Source organism: Ammodytes marinus (genome assembly GCF_949987685.1).
Source record: "Ammodytes marinus genome assembly, chromosome: 11".
Taxonomy (NCBI): Eukaryota; Metazoa; Chordata; class Actinopteri; order Uranoscopiformes; family Ammodytidae; genus Ammodytes; species Ammodytes marinus.
The window spans coordinates 6,968,912-6,996,852 of NC_137215.1; the positions used below are offsets into that span (position 1 = coordinate 6,968,912).

Genomic DNA, 27,941 nt, shown 5'->3' on the forward strand with positions numbered 1-27,941 from the left:
CTCTCTCTCGGCAGCAGAAGGAGCATCCCATAGGCTAATCATCAGTCGGTGTACTTTCAGTCCAGCCTCAGCATCCTCCCTCCCCCCTCTTCTTCTTCCAAGAGAGGAAAACCTGACAGCCGGCAGTGTGTGCGCAAGGTGTCCGGTGTGTGGTGTATTTTTGTTGTTGTTGTTCTACCGCTACCAATGATGGAAATTACGGATCTCGTGTGCCTCCTCGTCCCGCTGGCGATGCTGGCAGGGTCTTCCTTCCAGGCGGACGTGAAGAGCGCCAATAAAGAGGCGGAAAAGACGGGGAATTTCATGGAAGACGAGCAGTGGCTGTCCACCATTTCACAGTACAGCCGCAAGATCAAGCACTGGAATCGCTTCAGAGACGTAAGTCCGACCGCCGTGTGTTGGTGATCGAGGGATGCATTGCACACGCGGTAATGCGGTATAATAAGATGCACGCACACGCACGGCCCATCTAGAGACCATGGCACTATACAGTAATGCTATCACACACTTTCTTAACCTGGTACCTTTACTAGGCTTCACAAACTTGGGGCTGGTGTTGGACTGTAGGCTACTGCACTGCTGTAGACACACACACACACACACACACACACACACACACACACACACACACACACACACAACACACACACACACACACACACACACACACACACACACACACACACACACACACACACACACACACACACACACACACACACACACTTTGGGATACATGTTTAAAAATTTGAAATTCTCTGGAAAAATAAGCCCATTAAGATTGTATTTGGGTGTCTAAAATCTAAAATATCTATATTTGTGGTTTACACAATTGCATAAGAAGATGATATGAAGGAGTGTGTTTACGCTGTTTACGATGTGCATTGTTCTAAATGAATGTTACGATATATAGGCTACATACATAGGCCTACATGTTTAGCCTGATTCTGTTTTTGTTTTTAAGTATATACTCAAATTACATAGTGATGTAAGATGTGAATTGGTTTGTTGTTGTTGGTAAGGTAAATGCCTGTCCTCATTCCAAACACCGACAAATATCCATAACATTTTTCTGTCTTTATCTTCCAAATTCAAGGTGTATAAATTGGCTCCTACTCATTTTCACTGTTAGTGTATGGATCCCTTGGTATAAGCCATTATTGTATTAGTGGCACTAGCGCAGCAGGTGCAGTGTAGACCTATATTTCATCAAACTGCCCTTTAACCTAAGATATGTTTTCTTTCGTGTCCCGGGGCATTTCATAAACAAGAGAATAAAGGCATTATAGAGCAGAGGGGCGGTGATTGATTGACGTGCATATTCACCTATACTAAACACACTGGACTGGGTTGCCATGGGGATTGATTGAGGCCTGCAGGGTCCTCAAGATGATATATTGCCGTGTCTGACTGAACGTATGGATGTAGCTTTTGCCTGCAGCTCAGTGAAATGATTACTAATGATCCCAATAGGATTAGTGCAATATAGTGCAGTTGGATTATGTTTCATATAGCTCCTGTTAATTGAGTTTTAATTGACCCTTGGTGGTTACTAGCACGGGGTAGCCATAGGTATCGTTATTGGATTTGAAATGTGAGTGGTTCGCTCAATCTATACTAGTACAATGCCATATCTTTCTCAAGAACCATGCTAGAGATGCTGCATGTGCTGTCATTTTTTGATAAACCCCCTCTAAATCATGGGTGGTGGTGGTGGGAGGGACCGTCCCTGAAGAAATGGAGAAGGCGTGTGAAAATTGTCAGCGGCCGCCCCTCCTGCGGGGACGGATTACTTTTGACTGTGATGAGAATGTCCTATGTACTTATATATGGGAAGTAATGAAATTTTCAGGGAATGGAAAAGATTAAGTCAGAATTATTGTGGGATTATAACTCACTCACTGCATTGCCGCTCTGTATTTATTACACAAGCTTTGATCCGAGATGTTTAGTCAGCAGAGCGGCAACTTCAGTCAGTGCATCGTGATTGGCTTTCCAAGAAAACAACAACAACAACAACAACAACAGCCTGCTCGCTAGAGTAACACACATGGAATAGGTGGAGCAACCCAAGATGTAAAACTGTTCAGGGAATTGGGAGCATCTTCTTAACATTGCTCAAAGGGTTGATCTCCTATATAAAGACTTTTTCTACTTTTTTCATTTTTTTCCTCAATTTAACATCAAAGCTGCTGTATAACACAAACAGCCCCTCTACACAGAATCACACTGTATCTCTCTCATGATCATTATTCCCCGAGGGGGGTCGTCGTAGCCTTAATAGGTGAGTGTGCACGTGTGGGCTCGTGCACGTGCAAGTGTGTGTCTGTGTGTGCGTTAAAAGAGTGGTGGTGTCTCTGGCGCTGATGTTGAGGACAGGAAAAACATCAAAGAAGCGAACCTCTGTGAACCTCCCAGAGGGAATCGCCCGATAGCAAACCGCTTTTGATTTTTCATCTGGCTGCCGTAGCAACAGCAGTCTGTGTCTTACAGTTTTGAAATGGAGAATATACCACGGAGGGTTTGATGACTCTATCTCTCTATCCCCACTTCGCCCAGTCCTGCTTCAGGGTGGAGGAACCAGTGGAACACATTCCCTATTGGGATTGTTTTCCACATCGTTCAAATTGTAAACTTTTCAACTGAGAGACCATTCGTGCAACTGACTCGTGTTATCTTGATGATATTTAACGAGAGCTAAATATGTTATATAATGAACGTTGCATTTTATGTTGCTTTATGTTGGTCTTTGAGTAAAAAAATAAAAATAAAAATCTGGACTAGAAAATGAGCAGTTCATTTCAGTCTCTGGGAATTATTTGGTTGATCTGGTGTATAAAGAGGCTGCCAGTGACAGAGTTATTGGTTTTCAGATTACACAAATTGATGTTGACTAGCGCAGTCCTCCGAGAGCTGAATGTTGAATTTTAATCCAACACTGGAAAGCAATAATCAGAGCTGTGCACGACATGAAAGACGAGCTCTCTCTCTCCTTCTCCCTTTTGCAGACACACACAAACGTCTCACACACATCTACACACACACAATACAGATGTTGCAGAACCTACTAGCCTATACTGTGAATCTTTCATCTATTGTAGGCCTATTCTCTCACAAAATGTAAAATGAATAAATAAAGCAGAGTCAGGATATATAAATATAAAAATAGCTCCCGCCACTCCAATTCAATCTATTTCACAGGAAGCGATTAGATTCAACAGTTACAGCCAAGGAATAATAAAAATGGGATACCTTCAATCCTTTAATCTGACAGGTGCACTCAGCATTTCATTCCACTAATGCATCAAATCCAGGAGGAAAAAAGGGAAAAACAGGCAGGCAGTTAAAGCAGTCACGGTAACTGATAGCAGAGTTATTTGAACCCAAAGGCTGGTGTTATTTCATCCTATTCCTATGAGACATCTATCAGTTTTATTGAACTTCAAAATGGGAGAAAAAAATTGAATTATTCAGCTTTTGTGTGTGCTGATTTATTTATCATGGTTTATTTATGACTAGAGAGAGTGACCAGTCAGAAAGTTCACTTAATAATGTGAGTTTCAAAATAGAGTTAGGCAGCTGAGCCCTTATAAGGGGCCAATAAGAGATGAAGAGACAGAGAAGTGAGGGAAGAAAATAGCTAATCCAATTATACACATATAGGCCTACTGTTCATCTGTTGTTCACCATGGGAACATATTTATTTAAAGCACCATTTTTAAGAACAGATGCTGAGTAAAATGTGTTTGTCACAGCCATTTGCAAACCTCAATTATAGGGACACTTAGATGTCAACTGGGATCATGTCTCTAGCCGAAGGGGACTGTCTATTTTCATTTTAGTGTGAAATTAAATGGCTAGAGTCCACTGCGTTGATGCGACAGCGTATCCAATTGTGCATGTCTACTAAAGGCAAATCAACAGTCAATTCAATGTTTTGCTCAACTTCCCGATGTAAAATTGAAGCTCTCTGTGTGAAATCGCCAAGCCATGAAATTGGTCTAATGTTTGACTCCTGTTCATTTGAGATAAAACTGGGATAACGGGCCTAAGAATAGAGGAATGATTTGGATCGTAGCAATGCAAGGTCACCCAGGAGGAGGCTGTTCACTGTCAGCATCCGTCACGCATGCCAGTATGAACATAGCAGAAATAATGTGATTTTTATTTATTTATTTTATGAATATTTTTCCAGCGCCTTCTGTGCCTGGTAACTCCTTATCTTAAAAAAATGCACGCCTCCCTGAACAGTCAGACAGCTCTGGCCCACCCTGTGCCAATGCTGCCTGCACCTGCTATCCATTCACTTCATTTTTAAGGAACAGAAAGAAAAAAAACACTCTTTGCCAGCACAAAAAAACATCAGATCCCTTGTTGATGCCTTGTCGATGAAATATTCAGAATGGAGGACGCGCTTGCAGCAGGTTTTATGCAAACTGGCAACGACTTTTGACGGGAGGTTTTTACTCCTGTTACTTATACAGTACTGGCCTGCCAGAGTTTTAGCCTCTAGTGCTCCTGAAGTGGCTACAGTCCAGTCCAGCAAAATTTGTAACACTTTGCGATTGCGGTAGCAGCCGCCATTTCTCCTTTTTCTTTTCTTTTTTTATCATTTCAGCATTGAATATGAAACATAATTGCGGATAATGGCATCTGTAACGCTGGAGCCAAATACTCCATTAAACACTGTCAACACGGACAGTAAATGATCATGGCTAGCTCCGAGCTATCGCCCAGCTCAACCAATCACATGCTCCCTCATGTCAGAATAGGTCGCTACTGATGCATTAACGCAATACATGTTGATAACAGCTTATCAGAAAATCCATTTTTCCATCCAGTCATGCTTCGTTCTGCCACGAGTCATTACCTCATCACCTTCCAGATTGTCTGTCTAAAGACCAGAACTCTGTTTTCGATTCAGAGAGAGGTTTGCTAAGGTTGCTTACGGGTTTGAATGGACTACTGGTGCGCTGTGGGAAGTCTTGGCTGGCTTCCAGAGGCCTATAGGTGGGCTGTAATTGAGTAGAAAATGTGGAGAAAAAAACAGCCTTTCCTCACGCTCTGCTTGCCCAGGCTATACAGCTGCTTCCCACTGCAGTACGATAGCCACAGCTGAAGGGCACAGGTGCTGCAGAGGGACAGCGAGAGGATTTTCTAAGTAGTGAACAATGGTGATACATATCCTATTCCTAGGTAAATGCAACTGTAAACCAAACTCATTAAATATATCTTCACCCATACATATTTTTACTTGTAGAAAAGTCTTTATGAAGCATCTGTTAGGGGCCGAGCAGTGAGGCAGTGAAAGAGTAGGAGGGTGGTAGATGGAAAAAAACTAGGTTTATGAAATGATCATTAAAATGATAGCTATCCTCAGTATAACAACCACTATACAAGGTGTTTACTGAACAAACTGGCCCACAATGATGTTGTACTGGCTTGACTTTCCGTACATATGCCTCACGCATTTGTACCTACGTATATACCAACTATCTACTGTGCAAAAAGGGAAATTACAAAAAGTCAAAACATTCACACACATGATGTCCTCTTCCTTTGCCATATAAAATAATGTCAGGTCCAAAAGCAAATTTCCCAATCAAACAAACTGTGATGTTAATTGTTTGGTCATCACATAATCCTTTTGTACACTATTCTTTCTTACGCTTGAATTCCCCCACCTGCTAGCAGTTCCACAAGGGAGTTGGTATGCCGAAGGTGTTGTTTACTTCAGAGAGCACCTGACATCCAGGAATCTGCCTGTAATGAGGTCTTTGTGGGATACTTTCCGATATCTTTCTGTAGTGTGCTTGAGGTGTTATCAGTGGTATCGTAGTCTATATGAATTCAGAAGCAAAACAGGACAGGTTCAAAACTCAAAGAGCTGCATTTGTTACATGATATAAATGCACCCTGTCTCTTAAATTATTACGGCATTGTGTATTGCTTTCAAGATACGGAAAGGCACTTCAGATAAATCACTTTTTTTTTCTTTTTTTTTTTAGAAAACGAACAATAACTCTTAGTGGCAGTGGCTGTCCCCACAGTAAATGCCACCCAAGTGTTATTACCTTTGGGCTGGAGCCAGACTGAGCCGCAGCCAGTGCAAGATCAGAGCTGGTAGATATAGCTGATCCAAGAGAAATTGATTAGAAGAAGATAGAAGTGGTTAAAAAAAACAACAGTACATTTATATCGACAAAAATATGGGTGTCAAATTATATGCAACTTTTAGGATATTCTAAATGTGTGGTTTACAAAATGATTTAAAATACATAACAGTCATATTCTGACATTCAGCAGCATAAGACGTGAGTAAGCCCGATGACAGGACTTGTTAGGCACCAGAAATGTCATCCATCCAGTCTGCCTTTTCCGCATAAAACACGAACCACGTTTCAGTGCAAGTGCTGTTGGCTGTTAATCCGATTGTGACCCTCTCATTCGATTACCTTGTTTTAGACTCCCCTGTCTCAAATCATTGGCTGATTCATTTCCTTTTGTGTAGCCCCAACCTAGGCAACTTCATTGATTTTCCATTGTTGTACACGTCTGTTTTTCAGTTGAGCTCTGTGGTGTTTTCAGTGAAGTGTGAAGGTTCTCGCTGTTTTCTACCAGATTCTCCTGTGAGTTGCAGACTGTTTCTCATTCCCCGCAGGGCGCTGAAAGGCACAAGGTCTGACTTTATTTATAGATCGGGAGTACCGGGCTGGTGTGAGTGCACAGGGGCTTTGTGGACTATGTGTGATTTTTATAGCTGTATCAGTGTGTGTGCGTTTGTGTGTGTGTGTGCGTGCGTGCGTGCGTGTTTGTGTGTGTGTGTGTGTGAACTCAACACTCTAATTCTGTGAAACTGGTCTTTTTTTGCCCTGCACCTTTGAATATGTATCAAGTGGTATGGTAAAAAAAAGCAATTTATCCGTCTTTTGCTGTCACTGTATTTCTGATTATAGTATTTTTCATCTCTGCTTGAGTGTGAGGAGTGACATTATTAGAGCCTATCTTGAGCTAGGCAGGGAATGATTATGCATAATGCACAATGTCTATCGTATCAGCTGTGAAGACGTAAATGAACACCTTTTGTCCACCATCTTCAGTATGAAAGAGATTACTCATGTATGAGCCAGTAGGGAGAAGTTCAACACAGACAATATGTCTATTGCCAGCGTGTGATTTACCACAGAAATCTATCTGCAAACTGAAGCGTAAGAAATATGTAAAGCACTCTTTTTATATTAGACTTTCAGTATGCCTTACTCTCACTGTTGTAATTGCTTTTTTGGTGCACCTATTGTATCACAAACACAATCCACAGCTTACATTGTGTGCACACAAAGATGGATTTTGTAAGTAGTGTGAATTTTCTACACTTCTGTATGTTGAAAATCTCCCAGGGAAGAAAAATGCTAGAAAGCCAGTCAATGTTGCTAAGGCTCAAACGCTTGTGGCATAAGTTCCACTATCATTTCTGTTAAGTGTTTTTCGCTCCTGCTATCTGGTTTAATGCCTCCCTGTTGAGAAATACTGTGGAGAAAACGCATCAAAACTTCGATACCCTGGGTACTTAAACAGCTTCCTTAGCTGTAAATAAGGGGATTTCATCCATTTTAACTTGTATTTATTTAATCATTCAGTGACAGAAGAATATCCTTGCAACAAGAATAAACAGAGTAAAGCATAGAGAAACACACATTAACATTAACCTTTTGTAACTGCTTTTCACTCATTCCATGTGTAATGCACATAGTATTTCAAGTCAGTTTTTCATATAGCTTCACTTGAACTTGGCGATTTACAGAAACAGGGACACTCTGTCCTAATGAAGCAGAGGCAGCAGTCACTAGACCTTCTCCCAGGCAAATGTTTGACAAAGCTCAAAGCTCATAATGACATCAAATAGAGCGACACCTGTGCTATTACATGCAGGTACACATGGGAAATGCAGTTTATAATTGTGGTCTGCAGAGTTGAAACACATCACAGGCTATACATATAAATATGGGAGAACATGAATGATGAATCCACCAAACTATCTATAGCATAATGCCTTTTTAACATCTACATTTATATCCACGGAGAGCAGACAGTCTGATGCTTGTATCCTAGGGCTTACACTAGGTTTGATTTCACGACCCAATGAACACACAATGATGACACACACTATGCTTTCATGGTTCTGATAATAATAATGATAGCGTTACAAAAAAAAACGTGAAGTAAAGTGCTTTATTTTATCTCTCACTTATGTTTTAATTTAGATTATTTAATATAAACTGTTAATAGAATTATAACTCAAGAACAACGAACGCAGCACCTTTTATTGGGGCTAGTAGAGTAGTGCCTGGAGGGATTCCTTCCAGGCTACATAAAACAACCTTCAATTGTAAGGTAGGGCAACCATACAGCCTGAGAGTCAAAACTCAGGACGAAAAAGTCCTGAAGCAAAATTTTAATAATTGAAAAAACATTTATTATTCTTTCCTCTGTGTAGTATCACATCAGATTTATCTTGCACCTCCTTAGTGGGAACTGTATCATTGCGTCATCTCCGCCCCTATTTTTGTCTATCCATCCGGTTCCCAAAAGTGCAATCCCCCCGTTTCACCTTTTACTTAACCCAGTCCTTTGAACATTCTTACATAAGCCAAGCTTTTGACTCCATCCGGTAAGGGAGGCAGAGCAGTTTCTCCCCGTTCAATGCTCTGACATCCTTAAAGGTATAGTTCACATTTGACATTTTTAGCTTTTCGCCTCATTCTCTAGCTCAAGAAAATGAGACAGAATTCATTCCTTTTACTCTGTGTTGTATTTGATTGAAAATGGGCTAGGGTCGCTCATCTAGGTTAGCTTAGCTCAAACACTGGCAGTCAAGGGGAGTGTTAGCCTGCCTCAGCTGACATTAATACTGACATTAAAAATGCAATCAATGCTTCTGCTTTATGCTTTAAGCTCTATATTTATAAATGTTGTGTAATTTAAGAATCAAGTACATACTGGAAAGAAACCCGGTACGGCCCATGATGGCCCCCTAAGCCAACGTGGGGAAGTTAGTTTTAAGTTGGATATTCAACAGACTTTTATCAGCTACATCTTCTCGTCTTCAACTTAAAAGTAATTTCTACGTGGGTTCAGTTTTGAAAATGTTGAACTATTCCTTTAAGCATCAGCTCAGAGCTCCGTGTGCAGGCAGAAATAAAGCAATCGCACGGCCTGCTTTTCATGCCCTGCAGCCCAGTCTGCAAGAAGATAAGAGGAGAACGTATAGCACGGGAATATTATAGAATGGGTTTTGTTTCATCTCGGGCGAGTCTCATGTGATCTGTAAACCAAAGCTGAGAGTCTTTATGAAACTCTAGGTGGGCGGAACTGTATGATACTGTATGCTGTATGCAGACAACCTCCGGGCAATGTCATTTCTTATTTGAACCTTTTTTTCATCAGGGGGTCATAATTTGTAATACAACAGAATCAGACAGTTTATTTCAGTCGTAGAATTAATTTGTCTCAGATAATATACAGTAGTTTGGTTTATTGCATTGTTTTCTTTATTTTTTTGTAATTCATTTTTTGTGGCATTTTGTTTCAAACATCTCCACAGCATATATCATAGCTACTGTGTGTGCTCACCGTCGTAATATCAATTATTCAAATCAGAAAATTGTCTCTCAAAAGAACACACATACCGACACAATACAGTAAAGATATAGATGTATTCCTTTTCTGAGAGAAATCCTCATTGTACATTGTACAGGGTCAGCCTCTCTGCGCTCTCCTGTCTCAGTGAATCTCTTTCCTTTGAAGGGGTGCTTGTATTTGCCTAAGGACCTTTGGCAGATGTCAGAGTTGACGGATGAGAGGAGGAAAAAGCATGTTCTCGGCAGTAGAAGTGGTGAGCATGAAGGCCGGTCCTCCATGTAGCCTGGAGGGAGATTATAGTCAGGTGGACCTTCAGTCTAAAATGACTTATTTTAGAAAAAGCAGGCCGGGTGACATCACCTTCGTTACATGAATAGTGAATGTTGAAGATTTTTCTTTTTGAGGCTGTCCTTTGAGTCAGATTTTAACAAAGGAGAACGCTATTAGTTTCCCGTTTACCGCCAACAGTCAAATTGGTTTATTTGAACCATGGTGGGGGATTGTTCTGTTTCATTTTTCAACAAGAAACAGACAAACAGAAATAAACATTTTCATCAAATTCAACCATAAAGTTGGAATTGGCTTACATTAATGCCAGGGACCTTCTTTGATATTGTATTTACTTTGGAGCTGCTAGTTCAAAAGGGGGTTTGTTCACCGGTACGCTGCCATATGTGAAAACCAGAGACTGGGGTCTGCATGGGTAGGAACTAGTTATGATGTAAATGTAATTTTTTTTTCTTTTGATACAAAGTGCTGTATTGCATGGGTTTGATCATGAATCCATTGATGGCAAATATCAACATTAATAGTCAGAAAAGGTCAAGTGTGTTAACCTTCCTGCGGCAGACCAGCCCACATCAGAGTGCTATTAGTTTGCCCTTTGTTACTGATGAGGCAGCAATGCACTGCACATCCAGTCACCACCAACAGACCCCCCTAGAAAAAAAAACCCACACAGTGAACACAGAGTGAGTGTGACAGCTGACATTGACCTATAGACACACACACAATAGCTATCAGATAAACATACATACAATTCTACGTATTTAACACACTTTTATTGCAACATTTTCACAATGGACAGGCTTATAGGGTTGTAGCCCTCCTCACACAAACACAAACTAATTGTGGTCTGTCAATCAAGGCAGCAGGGTGAACAGTATAGTGAAAGCTTAACCTTCCATCTTAGATTCGGACGGTAAGCTTCCATCGCTCAGTCTGACAAGAGGGGATCTCTCTGATGTTATCAGGTAGATCACAGAGCTATTGGCTGCATCTGAACATCTTCAACTCTCGGTAATCACTCCTTGTAATCACTTCGGTGTTAAACCCGGCAGGCTTTTGTTCAGATTTATTTTGTGTGTGTCCGTGTCTGTGACGTCATACATATTATGTCCCAGTGATATTATAACCCCCTCTGCTGTGTGCCAAATTTGCCGTTGTTCTCTGCGTCTCACACTCACTTTCGCTGTGTGCACTCAGGAGAATTTATTTTCCCCGAATACATTTTTCAGCAGCCGTCTTCTACTTCTCTTTTTTTTTTACACGGAATCATTGATTTCCAGTCCTGTCAGCGCAGCAGGACACTCTGCGTATCGGCGCTGGCAGGAACACAAATACAGAAAGGCTGCTAAATAATGCAGGAGCTGAGGCATCAATAAAGAGAGACACGGAGAAGGCGTCAGATTAACGGCCCGGTCATAAACCCTTTTGAGGGGCCCTTTTCCATGCTAATACATGACTCCACCAGGCCCAACGAGGTTAAACAACATCACCGACAGTCACTCAACTGAAGGCTGAGTTAAAATCCCTGTTCAAAGCCAGAGGACAACAAAAGTTGACCAATTTCATTGAATAAGACAGAAATTTTGACGCAGCAATGAGTTCTTTAACTTTCTTGCTTTTGATCAATTGTTTCCATACTGCAAGCGTGTGCACACACACACACACACACACACACACACACACACACACACACACACACACACACACACACACACACACACACACACACACACACACACACACACTGTTTTACTGGAAGTGAGCTGAGCTGATGGGGGAAACGAGGTAGACGTTGGAGCTATAGTACAACATGAGCAATGCAACAGTAGAGCAGTGTTGTACTCCACAGTGATGAAAATATTTACCTCTGCAAAACAAATAAAAATCTGTCAGGGTCACAGAAAAAGGTCCCAGCATTCACGAGGGGAGGCCTATTCTCAGCGTGTCGTGCCTAGATTTATCTCCTGCCAGGGAGCTGTTTGGCACACGCTTAGCAGTGTACAGTAAATGTTTACGGTGATGAGTAAGTCAACGCTAAGGAGGGTTCAAGAAGGCTGATTGTAAATATCTAGAAATGACTCATGTTTGATATTTCAGATAAAGCAATGTGCAAAAATAAATGTAAATTTTACAGTACTGTCTTTTGTGGGATTCCCCTTATATTTGAAGAAAGTACAGTGTCTGATTGAATGCATTTAGGCCTACTGCATTTTGGAGTTTATTGACACAAGTTTTTAGCAATAGAAAATCAGTTTGACAATGTCCAGTCCATACCGTCAGTTTTTATATACTTATATTTACTATTATAAGACCCTGATAAAATAAGCAGAAACATGCCATTGTCTGACAACGTTCAAACCATTTTGCTGATTTTACAGAGGAGATTTATGGCTTAGTGTTTTTTTCCCCTTGCTTTTCTTCCTGGTTTTGATTGAGCATGATTGGGAGAAGGTGATGTCATGTATATTTCCGTGCACCAGTCAGAGTTGAGCAGCTTTTCAATCCAAAAAGCGGTGACGGTTGTGCTATTGTTTCCTAACGCACGCAATCCCACGTTTTTGAATCTTCAAATCTTCTTTTTTTTTCTTTTTCTTTTACATTGACTGTTGGTTATTTTGCGAGGACATTTAAAGATAGTTTTTAATGAGCTTTTTGAAATGAACACAGGGCTCTACAATGTCACTGAATGTCACTGACTGTCACTGAATGCAACTGAATACCCTGTATCTAAAAAGACACATTCCTCCTTCACTAATACTGGCTCTTCTTTTCTCTTCCTTTGCTGTCATTTCACCAGGAGGTAGAGGTCAGTTCTCTCCAGTTCTTTTTTTCAAACGTTCCTCCAGCAGCTGCCTTTGTACCAATGTCTTTTTCATTCATGACTCATTCCCCTGTCTTTTTGTGTGTGTCTTTATCTACACTTCTCCATCCATCTCTCTCTCTCTCTCTCTCTCTCTCACTCACTCACTCACTCACTCACTCACTCACTCACTCACTCACTCACTCACTCACTCACTCACTCACTCTCTCTCTCTCTCTCTCTCACTCTCTTCTTCAAATCTCTTTCAACTTGCCCATTTTTAATAGAACCATTAATGTTCTAATTGAGCAGAACAAAAAGATAGTGCACTTTAAAGTCAGCTGCTCAGCCCCATTGCCCATATGTCTTGCATATAGGCACCGGGTGTAGATTTGTTTAGCTCATTTCCATACAGACGTACAGCCGCGATACACACACCCATCTGTCTCTCTCTCTCTCTCTCTCTCTCTCTCTCTCTCTCTCTCTCTCTATCTCTCTCTCTCACTCTCTCTCTCTGTGATTTGCTTGGCTAATTATCATTGCCGTAAGACTAATGTACACATTATAATCCCTGTGCAAATGATAATTTAAACCAATTCACTTCTTTATGAAGATGACAGAGTGCTAATACAGTCAGTGTGCTATCAACCACACTGTGTGCGCCCAGGCCTGCAGTACTGGGAATCATGTGGTTTCTCATTGTCTAGTACTGCTGCTAACGAGTGATTGTTTTCCCCCATGTTTTCTGCAGGATGATTATGTCCGTACCTGGGATGAAAATCAAGCTTCTAACGACAGTAAGTCCTCCACCATTTCATCTCCCTATCCTCCCTGTGTGGTCGGTTAAGTCCCTGAATGCGATTGTATATTAAGTATTTATTATAGGCTCATGTATATGGGATTATGTTTGTGCCTTAATCCTGACTATGCATTTATACATTTTGAGTGAGCAAATAAATAGTATTTTGGAAAATGAATTTGCATTCTCTCTGAGCAATAAAAAATGAAAGATAATTACATTGAAAACCACGCTGTACTTAGTTAGTCTAAGGATGAGATAGTCCTCCTTCTTGATGCTTTTTTCTCTCTGGAAAGATGGAATACTTCCATTTCAGCTCAAATCGAGATGGACGTTATGAAATGACGTTACATCGCTGATTGTTGGCTGGATGACAGTCGGTTCAGAGAGCGGTCAGTTCCTGCAGTAAGGACGCTTTCAACTCGGGAATGAATTTCTTCTTTTGCAGAAAGAGAGACAGTTAAGAAACTCTCTAGCCTAACAGCATGAAGGTTACAAACAACGTAGAATGTTTGTTGTTCTCTATAATATTTTTAAAGGATCTTAAAGATAACAGATAAGGTTTAAGAGCTAAAAACCCAAAGTATATCCACATACAGTATCTCGGCCCAAGATCAAAACCAAGTAAGTAATCCATAGTGGGTAAAACGAGACCAATGGCGGCATGAAGATGATATAGGTGGTATTGAATCTTGTGCAAGATCTCTCTCCCGGGCTCTGTATAATTTGGTCATTTATTCATAAGACATCAGGCTCATCACATGCTCAGGATCGAGGCACACACCCCATTTCCATACATGATGGCCAAATGAGAAAAAATTAATTATAAATTGGTAGAACTGCCGCATGCTGGATGCATGCTGATGCAATAAAAGCGAAAGCCGCATGATTTATTGAAAGTGAATGTCATTAGCCTGTACTGTGTGTCCTGTGTGGAAACAAAATCTGTGGCCCTCGTTTGAACTGTGATGCCTTTCCCACCACCGCCGTCAGTGGTTCATCGTATGAGACAGCGCCGTGTATGTTTCTTTGCGTTTGTATTCTGGGTGTCTTGTAGCAGTTTTTCTCTAACGGGAAAAAAGCTTGAAAGATGTTAGCGTTCTGTTTCATCTGCCTCAGTGGATGTGATGTGCCTCCACCCAGGAGACGCTAAACATTGGCTCGACTTCAAACTGTTACCACTTTGTCCTGCCTACTCCTTTCTTCTCTAATGCACTCTAGTATGAGCCTCGCGCGTGCAGACCGTCTGTCTGGGGGTATCCTAACCCAACCCCTGCTGTGACTATACAGCCCTAATTGAGCCACCGCCAGATGAAGTCATGACAGTGCCGTGTTCGCAACCATTGTCGCTTGATTTGCAGCCTAAATGAAGCCAGCTGAATGGCACAGTCCATTAGTGAGATTTCCGAAAGGCTTAATGAAAGACTAATTATGGTTTTCCAGTGAAAGGCCAGAGAGACAGAAATAAAAAAGAATGAGACAGGGGTGGGGGCTAATATGCCCTGATTTAGTGTAAAGTGACTGACATCAACATTATTCCTGCCAACGACAAGGCAGCACGCTGATGAGGGAATTGTGGACTATAGGGGGGAGGGAGCTAGTCAGACGGTGTACTAGGAGAGTATAACTGGAGGGAAAATGGAACAAGGAAAAGTGAAAAGATGTCTTTGAGGACGAGACCGCTCTTTGTTTATGGTCATTAACCTTCACAAAAACATGATACACTCAACCTGTGATGAGCTGAGTGTTCTAATGTGTCATGTGTTGATGCTGAAAGTCTACATTCATATGTTGAAGTTTCTTAATCAGAACACATCTAGAACGTTTACATCAATATTGAGCTCAATGCAAAGACACTGTACACAGTAAATTCCCCAGTGTTAAATATGCAGTGTCAAACTCCATTAACTCTATCTGAGTTAATATAACAACAGCTGGAGTAGAATGCCTCCTAGTGTTGGTGTCAATTTCGGTAGTTAAAAGACGGGGTGTAGAAAGTACTCTATAAGGCTTTAAATAACACTATACAGTGTATTTTTAACTCTATTTTGAGTTAATTTAACTCTAAAATTGTAACACTTTGAAGAGAGTTAATTTAACTCCAATTCTGAGTGGGACCAAATACACTCGGAAATGGTGTTAAATTTAACTCTTTTAGTGTTATTTTAACACTTCAAAATTTACTGTGTAGCAAATGGTAAAGCCACTACTAATTTACATTTAAACACTTGCTGGACTTTCAAATTTAAAATTGGCTGTAAGATGGAAACTGAATATTTCTGAAATCTTATGCAGATTTCTAGTGAGTATTGAGTGTTTTTTTAGTTCTGTACCTTAGCTATAATGTATTTGCCATGACCACAATTCCTAACCTTTACCATTACCCCATTACCATGTTTAAATGTTGAAAACACTGGCATTAGATCATTATAAAAGGTATCTGAACATAATCCTGGGTTATAGCAACGTTCTTGTATGGCAATGGAGGTTGATTTTATCCGTCAACTTTGGGTTAGGGGTCTATTTAGCTGACTTGGCATCTCTTTAATGTACAGTAGGGGTTCATCTATGTGTGATCAGCTTTTAAGCGTTTCATGCTTACCTTAGGTTTTCAGATGAATAGAACTTCCTTTTCACACAGATAAAGCCCTTCATCTATATCTATTTCCCTTTCTCTCCTTTTGACGAGAGTGTGCATGCTATCTCCCTCCATTGATCTGTCTTCCTTTATGAGTGGCTTAATGTAGCAAAGCAGCAAAAAAAATGGAGATATGTTCCCTTGAGACACCACTAAATCAGTGCGATGTCTTCAACCCCCCCCCCCCGAGCTAGGACGAGCCTACATTTCTCAACCAATACTGTTACAATGACGCGCATTGGAAGACAGAGCTTTTGAACTATCTACTGTGGAAATTTACATTCAGTTACCACACTCCTCTTGAGCCGGCATCGTGCTGACTGAGGGAGGGAGGGAGAGGTCAGGGCAATGTGGAGTCGATTTCTACAGTCAATCCATCAATCAGGCAGCTGATTGAATCACCTGGCTCTTAAGATCGCAAACACTGCAGGATAATGCTTGTGATTTGGGCCACGTACAAACAAGTGCATAATACACAAAAATACACTGACACTCAAGTGTTTGCCTCAAGCACTCACAGAAGACCTGATTCTTTTAGACGTATGCTTTTGAGTGTATACCTCGGTTTTTACAGAAGTTCATCTCAGCCAGAGAGGCCCAGGTGACGAGTGACACTTCACAAAATCAATGTGTTTCCAGATCAATGGCAGACACTAAGCAGATAGGAGAACAGCTGAGTCCACACTCAACCAGGTCTAGAGTTTGATACCACTTGAGCCTATCGATAGATATGGGAGATCGGGTAGCACACACACATACACATGCAAACGCACGCACACACACACACACACACACACACACTCACTCACGCACGCACATACACACACACACACACACACACACACACACACACACACACACACACATACACACACACACACACACACGTACGCACACACACACACACATACACACACACACACACACACACACGTACGCACACACACACACACACACACACACACACACACACACACACACACACACACACACACACACACACACACACACACTTGTATTCTTATGGTAGACTACCATCGAAACGCCTTGCTGAAGTCTTGAGCTGGATGTCTGCCCAGGAGCTCAAAACTCAACGTCAATGCCGATCGAGCATTTTATTTTTTTGGTCCCTGCCCTCTGTGCGATCTCTCCACTTCTATTCACACTTTTTTTTTTACTCGACAGCATCCAAAATCAGACTATTCTTTCCACCAGGGAGTCTGCTGAACTCTTTGAACACACTGTGCACATCTTGTGTCGGGAGCACTCACATCGCTCAACCTCCCAAAGAAACAGCCACTACAATCCTCAAAGGGGGCTACTGCTGTTCCCCTTCTCACCTCAACACTCCACACAATCTATCCAGTGTCAAGCCTTCCAACTCACCCTTCTCAGCAGGGGCTGCTTCTATAAGATTTAAAGTCTCAGTCCCATCACCTGCTCTACACACCGAACAGCAGATGGAAAAAGTTAACAGATACAGTAGCTGGCGAACATGGCATAACATAGAATTTACCAGTCAGGTATTTTTCTCACAAGTTGGTGGAAACAAAGGATGGGTCCGATCCGATCCAATATCGGACTGAAGCCACCCATCCACAAACCGATCCAAATTGCGTACTTTTTTTTAAACATATATTTTTTTAGCTTTGAAAGAAAATTTTAAAACCATACTGTAGCTACGTTATATAGCCACACACTAAAAATGATTCAGCTGCAAATATAATTGTTGTTGTTGCTCCCTATCAATAAAGCCCTACTTAATGTAACACTTTCATCCAGCAGCTTATGGTATAGGGATTTTTTTTGTAATGGATATTTCTATACAGATAATTGCACACTTTACACTTTCAAAACCTTGTTGGGGAGTTGAAGTTCTGAAATGCTGAAATCCTTCAAAGCAGTTCAAATAACTGTTTTTTTATAGCTTGTTGCACTCGCCTGAAAGTAGCTGAAAAATCAATAAATGCAGGTTTACGTTTAAACCTTTTTATTCTCCCTTTCCTGGTTATGTTTTGTCAGTGTGGGAATTCAAGCCTTGGTATTTTCCCTTTAACTCAACTAACAATTACCAATTGCAGCAGACATGGCCAGAGCCTTTGTCTGGCTTCGCTGCTGCCTCCAAAAAAGCAGATAGCACTGATGATGTTAGAGGCTGAGTGTGTAAATAGCGGATAAGAGGTTTTGATGAGGAGGATGTGGCCTGAGCTCCGCTTCCGTTATCCCAAAATCCTCGGGGATAAACTGCGCGCAAATCTGGATTGGATTAGACTGAAGCACAGGGAGCCTAATTAGAGAGAGGCCTACACTACCGCAAGGCTTTAAAGTTTAATGCCAAAGGAGTTACTTTTTTGAAAAAAGTAGGTAGCGGGGTGCATGAGGGGTTAACATAGGGGAAAGTGTGGGATGAGAGGAGAAAAATATATAAATGTGCAGACAGAGGAAGAGTGACAATACACAGGCAATATGTCTGATTTGAGAAAACAGAGGATCGTGATTTGAAAGAAGGGAGTGTGGATTGATAGACATGATTGCACAACGGGGGTTTTACAAACAGAGAGAGAGAGAGAGAGAGATGGAGAGAGAGAGAGACAGAGGAGGAGAAGAAGCCAGTTATCAGAAAACACCAGATTGAGCCGCAAATCACCGTCGAACCCAAGAAATGTTTTCCAGAACAGGGAGCCTGTTGCTATGGAAACGTCATCATCTGCAGACACCGCTTTAATCCGTGGAAGCCTGTTAAGTTAACATGAGGCTCAGGCAGCCACCTTATGCTTCTGCACTCACAACAACACAAAGCTCTGCCAGCATTGTGGTCGTCTGTCTCGCTCGCTTATATACCCACAAGATTTATTTACAAATGTTTTTGCTATTAGAAAGGAAAGGATTATATGCTCTACATTTTGCACGCTGCTTCTTTTCATTTTCTTTTAGCCCATAAGTATGAGTTAAATCTTCATTGGGCGGATTTGCAAAAATACATTGTTTCACTTACTTACCCCCTCTAGCTACTGTGCTGTATACACATTAGTAACTTAAGCTCCTTTTCATCCTTTTCGCCAAAAGTATAGCAGTGGTTTTTAATTGGCTGCTGCAGCCTGATCCTGCTGATGCACTAGTGTGAAATCTCTCATACATTTTCCTCTTTTATATATTGCATTGTTGAAAGGGAGCCAGAATGTCTTTGCCAACGACTGCAGCTGTAATTGTTGTGCATATGACAAGTAAACCATCTTGAATTTTTAAATGGATGGGGGTGAAACATCAAACATGCAGGAGAAAAAAGGCAGAAAGTGGATAAAATAGAAGAGAGTTAAAGGTGGATTCTTGTTGTCAATTTAAAAAAAAATCTAAATCAGTGAATATCTCCCCACGATGTGTTATCTGTCCACTGTGTGTGTGTGTGCGATAAATAAAACTGTTATTACACAGCCTAGGCTCTGTAAACGGGTATGTTGCTAGCTCCCTTGTTTACATACCAGTTTACAGAGCCTAGGCTGTGTACTTAACCCAGATTTTCTTTTAAGCGCACAGTACGGAAAGGTAGTGGACCGTGAAGAGATATTCACTGATTTTGACAATAAACATTCTCCTGAATCTCTGACTCTACCTTGAAGAAAGAGCAAGAAAAGGCCATAGAGACAGAGAGAGAGACAGAGAGGGAGAGAGAGAGAGACAGAGAGACAGAGAGAGAGAGAGAGAGAGAGAGAGAGAGAGAGAGAGAGAGACAGAAAAGCTTGAGGACGTGTGCGATACACTGAGATCCTTCTCACAATCAATGCCAACTGGGCTATAGCAGAGAATCAGGCTCCACTGTTGACAGTCTAAATGGATGAGGAGTCTGTATCTGGACAGTAATGCCTTTTGAATCTCTGTGTCTCTCAGTCAGTCAGTTATACAATCGGCTCAGCCATGACAGCGGCGTGGGTGTATTGTTTTGGATTTGCTTCTCAAATCAGATTTCTGCCGTTTTCGCATCAATAATCCCGCGATGTCGGCAGCATTAATGTATTCCAGCCACCGGAAAAGGACACGAGAGGAGATCCTAAGCCTGATAGCTAAATTATAATTGTGCCGTCGAACACACAGGACACAGTCAGAGCAAAGGGGGATGAAATCATACAAGCTGCTCCGTGTATATGCTGTGCTCTGGTGTATACTGTATTGATGGATAGTGCAGGTGAATAAAGGCTGGGGGAACATGAAGAGAATACAGTGTGACATACAGGTCGGGTCTCAAGGCCGCCTGCTATGAACAGACAGCTGTGACATATGAGTGTGTGCGGGGTGCTGACACACTGTCCAGCATCAGGGCGCTATAGTGGAGAGCGTGATGGATGGGAAAGAGGGAGCTATACTGTAGCCGTGCCAGCTTCAGCCTATAGCCTACACTGTGGAAAGTATATACGTCTTAGCAGGTCAACTAAAGTGTAATATTCAGAATGTATGTAGGTACATTATTCCAATGGTTACTTTGACTAAAACAAATTAAACCCAGTGTGATTAATCAAACAGACTAATCTGCTTCATTGTGCTTGGAGGTCTTTTAATTTTCACGTTCAGAGCACAAAATGACTCAAGATGCAGATTTTTGTTACAGAGCAATACCAACAATTCTGCATAATCTTATAATATATAATATCTAGTAACCCCGAGCTTATGCTGAGCAAATATAGCGGGAGAGATTTTGGAATTGTAAAAGTAGAGTGACTTGAAGATAAAGATGGAGAAAAGGTTTTAAAGTGAAGCGAGGTGTTACTTTTAGTTTGCATCTCATTTTCGACTTTTTTTTTGACAGATGTCGACACCACCAAGGACCCCTGTCAGAAGGTGAAGTGCAGCCGACACAAGGTTTGTATCGCCCAGGGCTACCAGAGAGCTGTGTGCGTCAACCGCAAGAAACTGGAACACAGGTGAGTGTGCGTAGCCCCTGTGCAAAAAACTGACTAATAACTCCCCTAGACACACATAGTCAAAACAATTCTCTGTTAGCACACACTATATACAGTATAAGGTCTACACACAGTCAGACAGTGGCTTGTGCTGGCCTTGGATGAGTTTCCAAGTGATTGTAATAAAGCTTGTTTGTGCACCAGAGCATTGCGACTGTCTGCTGTTTAATGATAAGCTAATACATTCAGACAACATGGAGGAGGACTGCCGGGCTCATGTCCTTGTTGGTGCTGTTGTCTTATGCAATGTGAATTAGCACAGCGGCCTCTATCTTAGCTGGACTTAGCGAGGGCTGAAGTGTTTGTGTGTGTGTGTGTGTGTGTGTGTGTGTGTGTGTTTGTGTTTGTGTGTGTGTGTGTGTGTGTGTGTGTGTGTATGTGTGTCCTCTGTTGTCCCACAGACTGAAGCAGCCTGCTCTGAGGTCTCCTGATGGAAACTGTCAGCCCTGTCCCATCTCCTCCAACGGGCCCGTGTGTGGATCGGACGGACACAACTATGCCTCAAAGGTACACTGGAGCATAAAGCCTAGTACCCACCGGGCTACTCTATAATTCAATTTCCTTAGTGTATCGTGACTGGATTGATGTTGAATCATAATGAGAGTAATTACAAACCCCATGCTGTTAGTATTACTCAACAGAACCACAAACTGCATCGTCCAAAATGGTCAAAGGAACAATTTCCTAAAACAGAACAAAGTCTGAACATTGATACCTTCGTAAATACAAGAATTTTTTGCAGGACTGTTGTATCAGACTGCATTAGTTTAACATAACTTGTACCAAATAATGTCAGCCAGTCAGTATATCAAAAATAGAAAATACAATTTGATTAACATTGTGATATTGTTTTCAGCCATATGCTATATGTAACACAAAGTCAAATGGTGGGAATAATTGGCAGCTAAACTGTAAAGCTGAAGAAAGTGAAATGTATGCTCCTTTCCTTTATTTATTCAGCATCACATATGTTCTTTATGTCTTGAGATATCATATGGCGTGTTGGCAAGAACTGCTCAAATAGTCTTGACACCTATAATCAATGTAGTTATACTAACTGACACGTGTGAAATGCCGTTCAGCGCATATGTATAACAAGGTGTGCTGGTGAAACATTAATTCACAGCTTAGACTTTGAGATATATGCGTTCCAGCTTGACATAATGTACTATGCATTGTTAATAGTGACACACACCTTGCACATTGTGGAGAGACTCTCTGGGGGAGAAACGGAGACAAAGACTGGTGATAAATGGCCTCAGAAGGACCAATCGCTTGCCCATGGTGTGTTTATTGATTTATGCTTTTGTCTTTTGGATCAGTTTTCCTGACCTTGTGAGGCTGGAAAATGCATTCAAGAGCGAGTCTCAGATTTGAATTAAGGCGTACAATCGGTCACCTCATGAATATTTGATTGTATCGTCGCAATAACTCATTTCACTTCACCTTTGTGTCGCCTTGTCGATGTCCCCGATCTATGTGTGTACGTGTATGTGTGTATGTGTGTGTGTGTGTGTGTGTGTGTGTGTGTGTGTGTGTGTGTGTGTGTGTGTGTAATGTATGTGTGTGTGTATGCTAATACATGTATGTGTGTGTGATTGTGTTGCAGTGCAAGCTGGAGCAGCAGGCATGTCTTACGGGGAAGGATCTCACTCTGAAGTGTTCCGGTCTCTGTCCATGTCCAACTGCTGCCCCTACAACCACAGAAAGTAAACAAGGTGAGATACACACACACAACCAGTATGATAAAGGGTTCATATATTTAATATGAATTCACTGGTAAATTCAGTGGAGATTTAGCTCCCTGGACAATTCTACTAATGCTATGTTGGATGTAGGATAATTAATGTTGTGATGGACATATTATCTTTTTTACAAGTATGACCCTAACATATTGTCAAACAATATAAGTTATGGATCAGTTATTTAGACTAGTCATTTGAAGAAAGAATTGTGTTTGTATGTTTGTTTGTTTGAGTTTAGTGAGTTAATGCTCACAGTTAAACAACAGAATAAAAAGCAGAATTCACATCAGTTCAGAAAAATAGAAAGTCTAGCCCTTTTGACCTCAGTATTTGAAAAATCCTGGCTACGGCTTTGGTAATAACTGTTATCCCTTCTCTCTTTCTTTCCTCTGTATACGTAGACACATAATAAGTTCAACAATCATAACAACAACAACTTTAATGCAATAGGTGCAACAACACATATCATATTGTCCCTGTGTCGTCCTCAGAGAGCTGTACCGGGCAGGATCTGTCTGATCTCGGGGAGCGACTGAGGGACTGGTTCCAGCTGCTGCAGACCAACGCCAAGCAGAACAACAACAGTAAGCCCGGGGCCAGGGCCACTGCAGCCAGCTCCACTTCAGGTTAGAGCTACTGTTTAATGCATCCACAGTGCATTAGGAGGGGGCTTACAATACTATAGTTACCGGTAGTAGACTATAATACAATTTCTAAACATGTCTTGTTGATGTTCTAACTACAGAACTCCAGATGTCATAAAAGACCCCTTGGTGCCTCAGAATTAATACACTGGCAATGTGTAATTGTACCATGCTGCGAAGGCATTGGAAAAGCAATAGAAATGTTTCTTTATGGTTCTGCCGCTGCAACAAAAGCAGTTACAGGGGTGTAAACGCTCAGAGTTGTTGGTGTATAAATCCCGATAAGGCAGCTTTGCTGTGCTTTATAGCAACAGGAAGTGAGCCACTGTATACAACTGTATTGTAACAAGAAGGTGCCTAAAAAGCATTCAGTCTTAACCAGGCTAATGTGGAAAGCTATTGTCCTTATGCCATCATTTCATAGAGGAAACCATTTTCTTTGTTGGAACATGATGAAGAAAATAATAGGCCAGATTTGCATTGGAAACAGGAGATGTTTTGGAGTGTGTTTCATTTGCAGTTGCAGCTGAGCCCCTGATAAAAAATTAATTTGTATTTGTTTGTCTGTCTGTCTTTGTGTGTGTTTGCAGTTCTGGACAGGAGCCTGGGGGCCAGCTGTAAGGACTCAATAGGATGGATGTTTTCCAAACTGGACACCAACAACGACCTGTACCTGGACCAGGCTGAGCTGGCAGCCATTAACCTGGACAAGTACGAGGTCTGCATCCGGCCCTTCTTCAACTCCTGTGACTCCTACAGGGACGGCAAGGTTTCCACCGCAGAGTGGTGCCTCTGCTTCTGGAGGGAGAGTGAGTATTAAGGGAGAGTAATAGAGTATACTATGGTGTATAGTAAGCAATAGAGTGAGTACCAGGTCTTACTGTTTATTTTCTTAAATTATGAGTAGCCTATTAGTTTTCATAATATGTAGATTTTCTTTAGAAAATTGCAACATCTCTAATTTACTATTATTTATTTCTTAGAATTGTTCTTACCATTATATCATTTTATTTTAAACGGGCCACCTGTAATAATTCAAGGGTACTATTTTATGTACTATTTTATTGTTTGTATTATTTAGTTGTTCTGATAGTTCTCGTTTATTATTTGTAATATCTGTAATGCTTTGGAAATGCTGGTTTCCACATTAGTCATGCCACTACAGCTTTCTGAATTGAATTTTGTTTTTTTCTGGGGATGATGGGTGGTTTCGCTGTGCCTGTGTGCCCACATTCAAAACCCCCATCAGGCTCAGCTCTGCCCTTAAGGTGTCACCACCTCTGTGTTGCTTGCTGGTCCGTCACAATTTGTCTTCCTACTGATCCTCCTGTTCCCTTACGGGTTGAAGCGGTCAAGGCACGGAGCTAAAAAACATTCCTGCTGCTTGTCGACAGCCTGGTTCTCCCACAGCTCTCTGAGATTGCGCCTGTCAGCTCAAGCAGCCAAGCAGAAACTAGTGTGTCTGGGTCCCAAGCTTATAGGGCTCTTGTTTGGGAAGGATGATAGAAAACATTGATCACACTCTCAGGAGCATACGACTGTTGGTTGTTTTTTGTACAATTTTGGGTTGTTTTTATCTATTTCTATTTATTTTTATCACCATTAGTTACCACCTTAGTAACAATCATTCTTTCTGGGGTCCACATATAAGATAAAACGAAACAAGGCATTCAAAATTACATAAACACTTCCACATTGTCCATAAAACAAAGAAATAGGTGAGAGAAACGTAGCACTACTGTTTCATTCAAATTTCCCTTTTAACAAACGTTTGAAACAAGCGAAGCCAATTGTGCTTAGTAGTGTGCTTTATTGCTTTGTTTGTAAAAAAAAAAGTGTTTTGTTTTCATTTTAAGAGCCACCATGCCTGACTGAACTGGAGAGGATCCAAGTACTCGACGGAGGCAAGAGAAAGTTTGGTAGGTATCACAGTCCTCGTAAGAGCATTTCAACCCAATGCAAACTGTCTTTTACGGTTGAGGGTTTTTTTTCGAGCAGATGCCAAGCAGGAGGCTTGAGGGTTTGTCCCTGATCTGTCTTGTGGATTAGAATGCGATGTGGACAGACGTGCATGTGAATGTCTTCTCTGTAAGTGCGAGCGGGCGAATATGTGAGTGTGTGCCTGCCTGGTCCCGTGAGCACGCACTTGCGCACTGCAGCTTTTTGGCTGGCTATCAGGACTCTCCAAGGACACAGACAGGCGAGCAGGGGGCAGTCCGCCAGCCCCACGCTTAGATGTTCCCTTGAAAGATTGGACGGACATTTGTTTCTTTTCCCCTCCCCTTGCTTGTTTGACATAATTGTAAAAGTAGCCTACAGAGTTTTTAACGTCATGACAAATCCCTAGATTTCTGATGAGCAAGACAATTTATCCGCTTCAAGAAAAATAGCCTTCTAGGTTGAGGTTTGCCTGGGTGACACATGCAATTACGTATACCGTATGTATATTGTGTCCCTTTCGCTTACCTACTGCACTGTTATGTTTGAACACTGGCTGGATTCCATATGCATGTAACAGACCAGAAATTGAAAACTTTTCCATCTTGTGTGCTGTCCTCCCTCATCCCATGCTGATTAGCTAGCCACCCCCCATACACACACACCCTGCACTGACCTAATATGCTGCAACATACTGACTTGATGCCTCTCTGCCCCCGTCTTGCTCCTGTGAACAGATTTGTATTCATGGAATACGGGATTGCCTGCCACATATGGCTGCATGCATTACATTCTCACTTGGGCTCAGTGCCATGTGTGATATATACAGTCTATGGTGATGAGGCGTGATTCATAGGATTGGAAGAGATTAGAAGGTCACTTTACCATACCATACGCGACTTCATTTGTTTGTTTGTTTGTTTGTCTGTTTGTTTGCGTGTGGTTGCCAGGTCGATTCATCCCCAGCTGTGATGAGGACGGCTACTACAGGAAGCAGCAGTGTGACAGGGGAGAGTGCTGGTGCGTCGACCAGAACGGAGGAGAAGTCGCCGCGTCTAGGATTCGTGGCAAGCCAGATTGCGGTAGGTCCCTCTAGGTTTCAGCTGTCACTATACAGTGTTAAATGAGTAGAATTTAAAGCTATAGTGCGTAACTTCTGTTACCCCCCCATGAGGTTAACCTTCGGTGATCCCTCTTGGATTTTATACTTTCTGCTGTACATCCAGGTTTTTTCTTAGCAAATTTGTTGCCAATTTTGGGTCAACTCGTTTGGCGATGGCATGAAAATAAAACAACATTAATTTACTGTATATGAAAACTATACGCTATTGCGAAGTATGGCTTTAAAAAGCTGAATGTAGCTCCAAAGGAAAAGGAGAAAAAAGTGTCAGCTGCAGATAGGCCCACGTCTCCACATGCATTCTGCACAAGGCTTTCTTTATGTTAAAAGGACTGAGGCCCGCTGCGACATAACTCACTGCAGGGACCGGTGCCACATTCATGCGTCCGGAGTCATTTGCATGCTAAAGCGCCGCTTGTCGCTGTGAGAAAAGTCTCTCAAGATAAATGAGGACTGCTTGGACTGAACCTGCGCCTGATAAGAATGGCTCCCCTGGCAAGGTTTAGAAATAGCTATTAAAAAATCCAGACAAAGTCAAACACATGCCCCCACCTTTTTTTTTTTGCCATTGCGCTCAATGTTTTTAAATTGATTTTAAGCATTCGTCATTGGTACAGAAAGGAATACATTAAAGTGGAGAGCAGGACATGCTGAACAGAATGTACTGCAATATGTAAGCGGGACACAGTGGGTAATTTAATCCCCCTTTCATTGTTTTTTCTCTGCGTCTGTCTACAGATGATGAAATGACATATTCGGGGGATTTGGGCAGCGGGGTCGGATGGGAAGACGAGGAAGAGAAGGAAGGAGAGGAGACTGCAGAGGAGGCTGAAGAAGAAGAGGGGGAAGTGGGAGAGGTGGATGATGGGGGATATATCTGGTAAAGGGACAAAGTGTAGTCCATTGTTTCAACAAGAACCTATACACACACACACTTGCACAGACACAGACACACACACACACACACACACACACACACACACACACACACACACACACACACACACACACACACACACATACATATCGTACAAAATTATGGACATGGTGAAACGTTCACACTTAGAACAAAACCCACCTTATGAAAAAAGCGTGGGTTGCACGGGATGGGGTAAGGGAAAAACACATATGTTAAGGGAGTATTTAAATGTTACAGGATGTTCTTAAAATGGGCAGGGGGTGTGGGAAAATATCACTATTGAAAATGATTGGTCTGGAGTTAAGACTTTTGTCCCCCTCCATACTTTGTGAATATTTGTTCTCTTCTGTTGTATGTCCTTTGAACCAGTTTTTAGCTGATGCGTAAGGGAGAGTTATAGCAGTCGCAGGTGCTTGCATAAAACATTAGATTTTTTTGGGGGGGTGCGTTTCAATAGTC

At 41.7% G+C, this 27,941-nt stretch overlaps 1 protein-coding gene across 1 annotated transcript; it reads left to right on the plus strand.

The window, feature by feature from the left end:
* Positions 1 to 186: 186 nt before the first annotated feature.
* Positions 187 to 27,447, plus strand: spock2 (SPARC (osteonectin), cwcv and kazal like domains proteoglycan 2; the record flags this gene model as incomplete). Its single annotated transcript, XM_080036531.1, has 10 exons — positions 187 to 378; positions 13,479 to 13,524; positions 20,963 to 21,077; positions 21,518 to 21,623; positions 22,726 to 22,834; positions 23,353 to 23,487; positions 24,096 to 24,314; positions 25,362 to 25,424; positions 26,394 to 26,525; positions 27,302 to 27,447. 10 exons carry the CDS (start codon positions 187 to 189, stop codon positions 27,445 to 27,447), a joined length of 1,263 nt encoding a protein of 420 aa, XP_079892657.1.
* Positions 27,448 to 27,941: the final 494 nt, after the last annotated feature.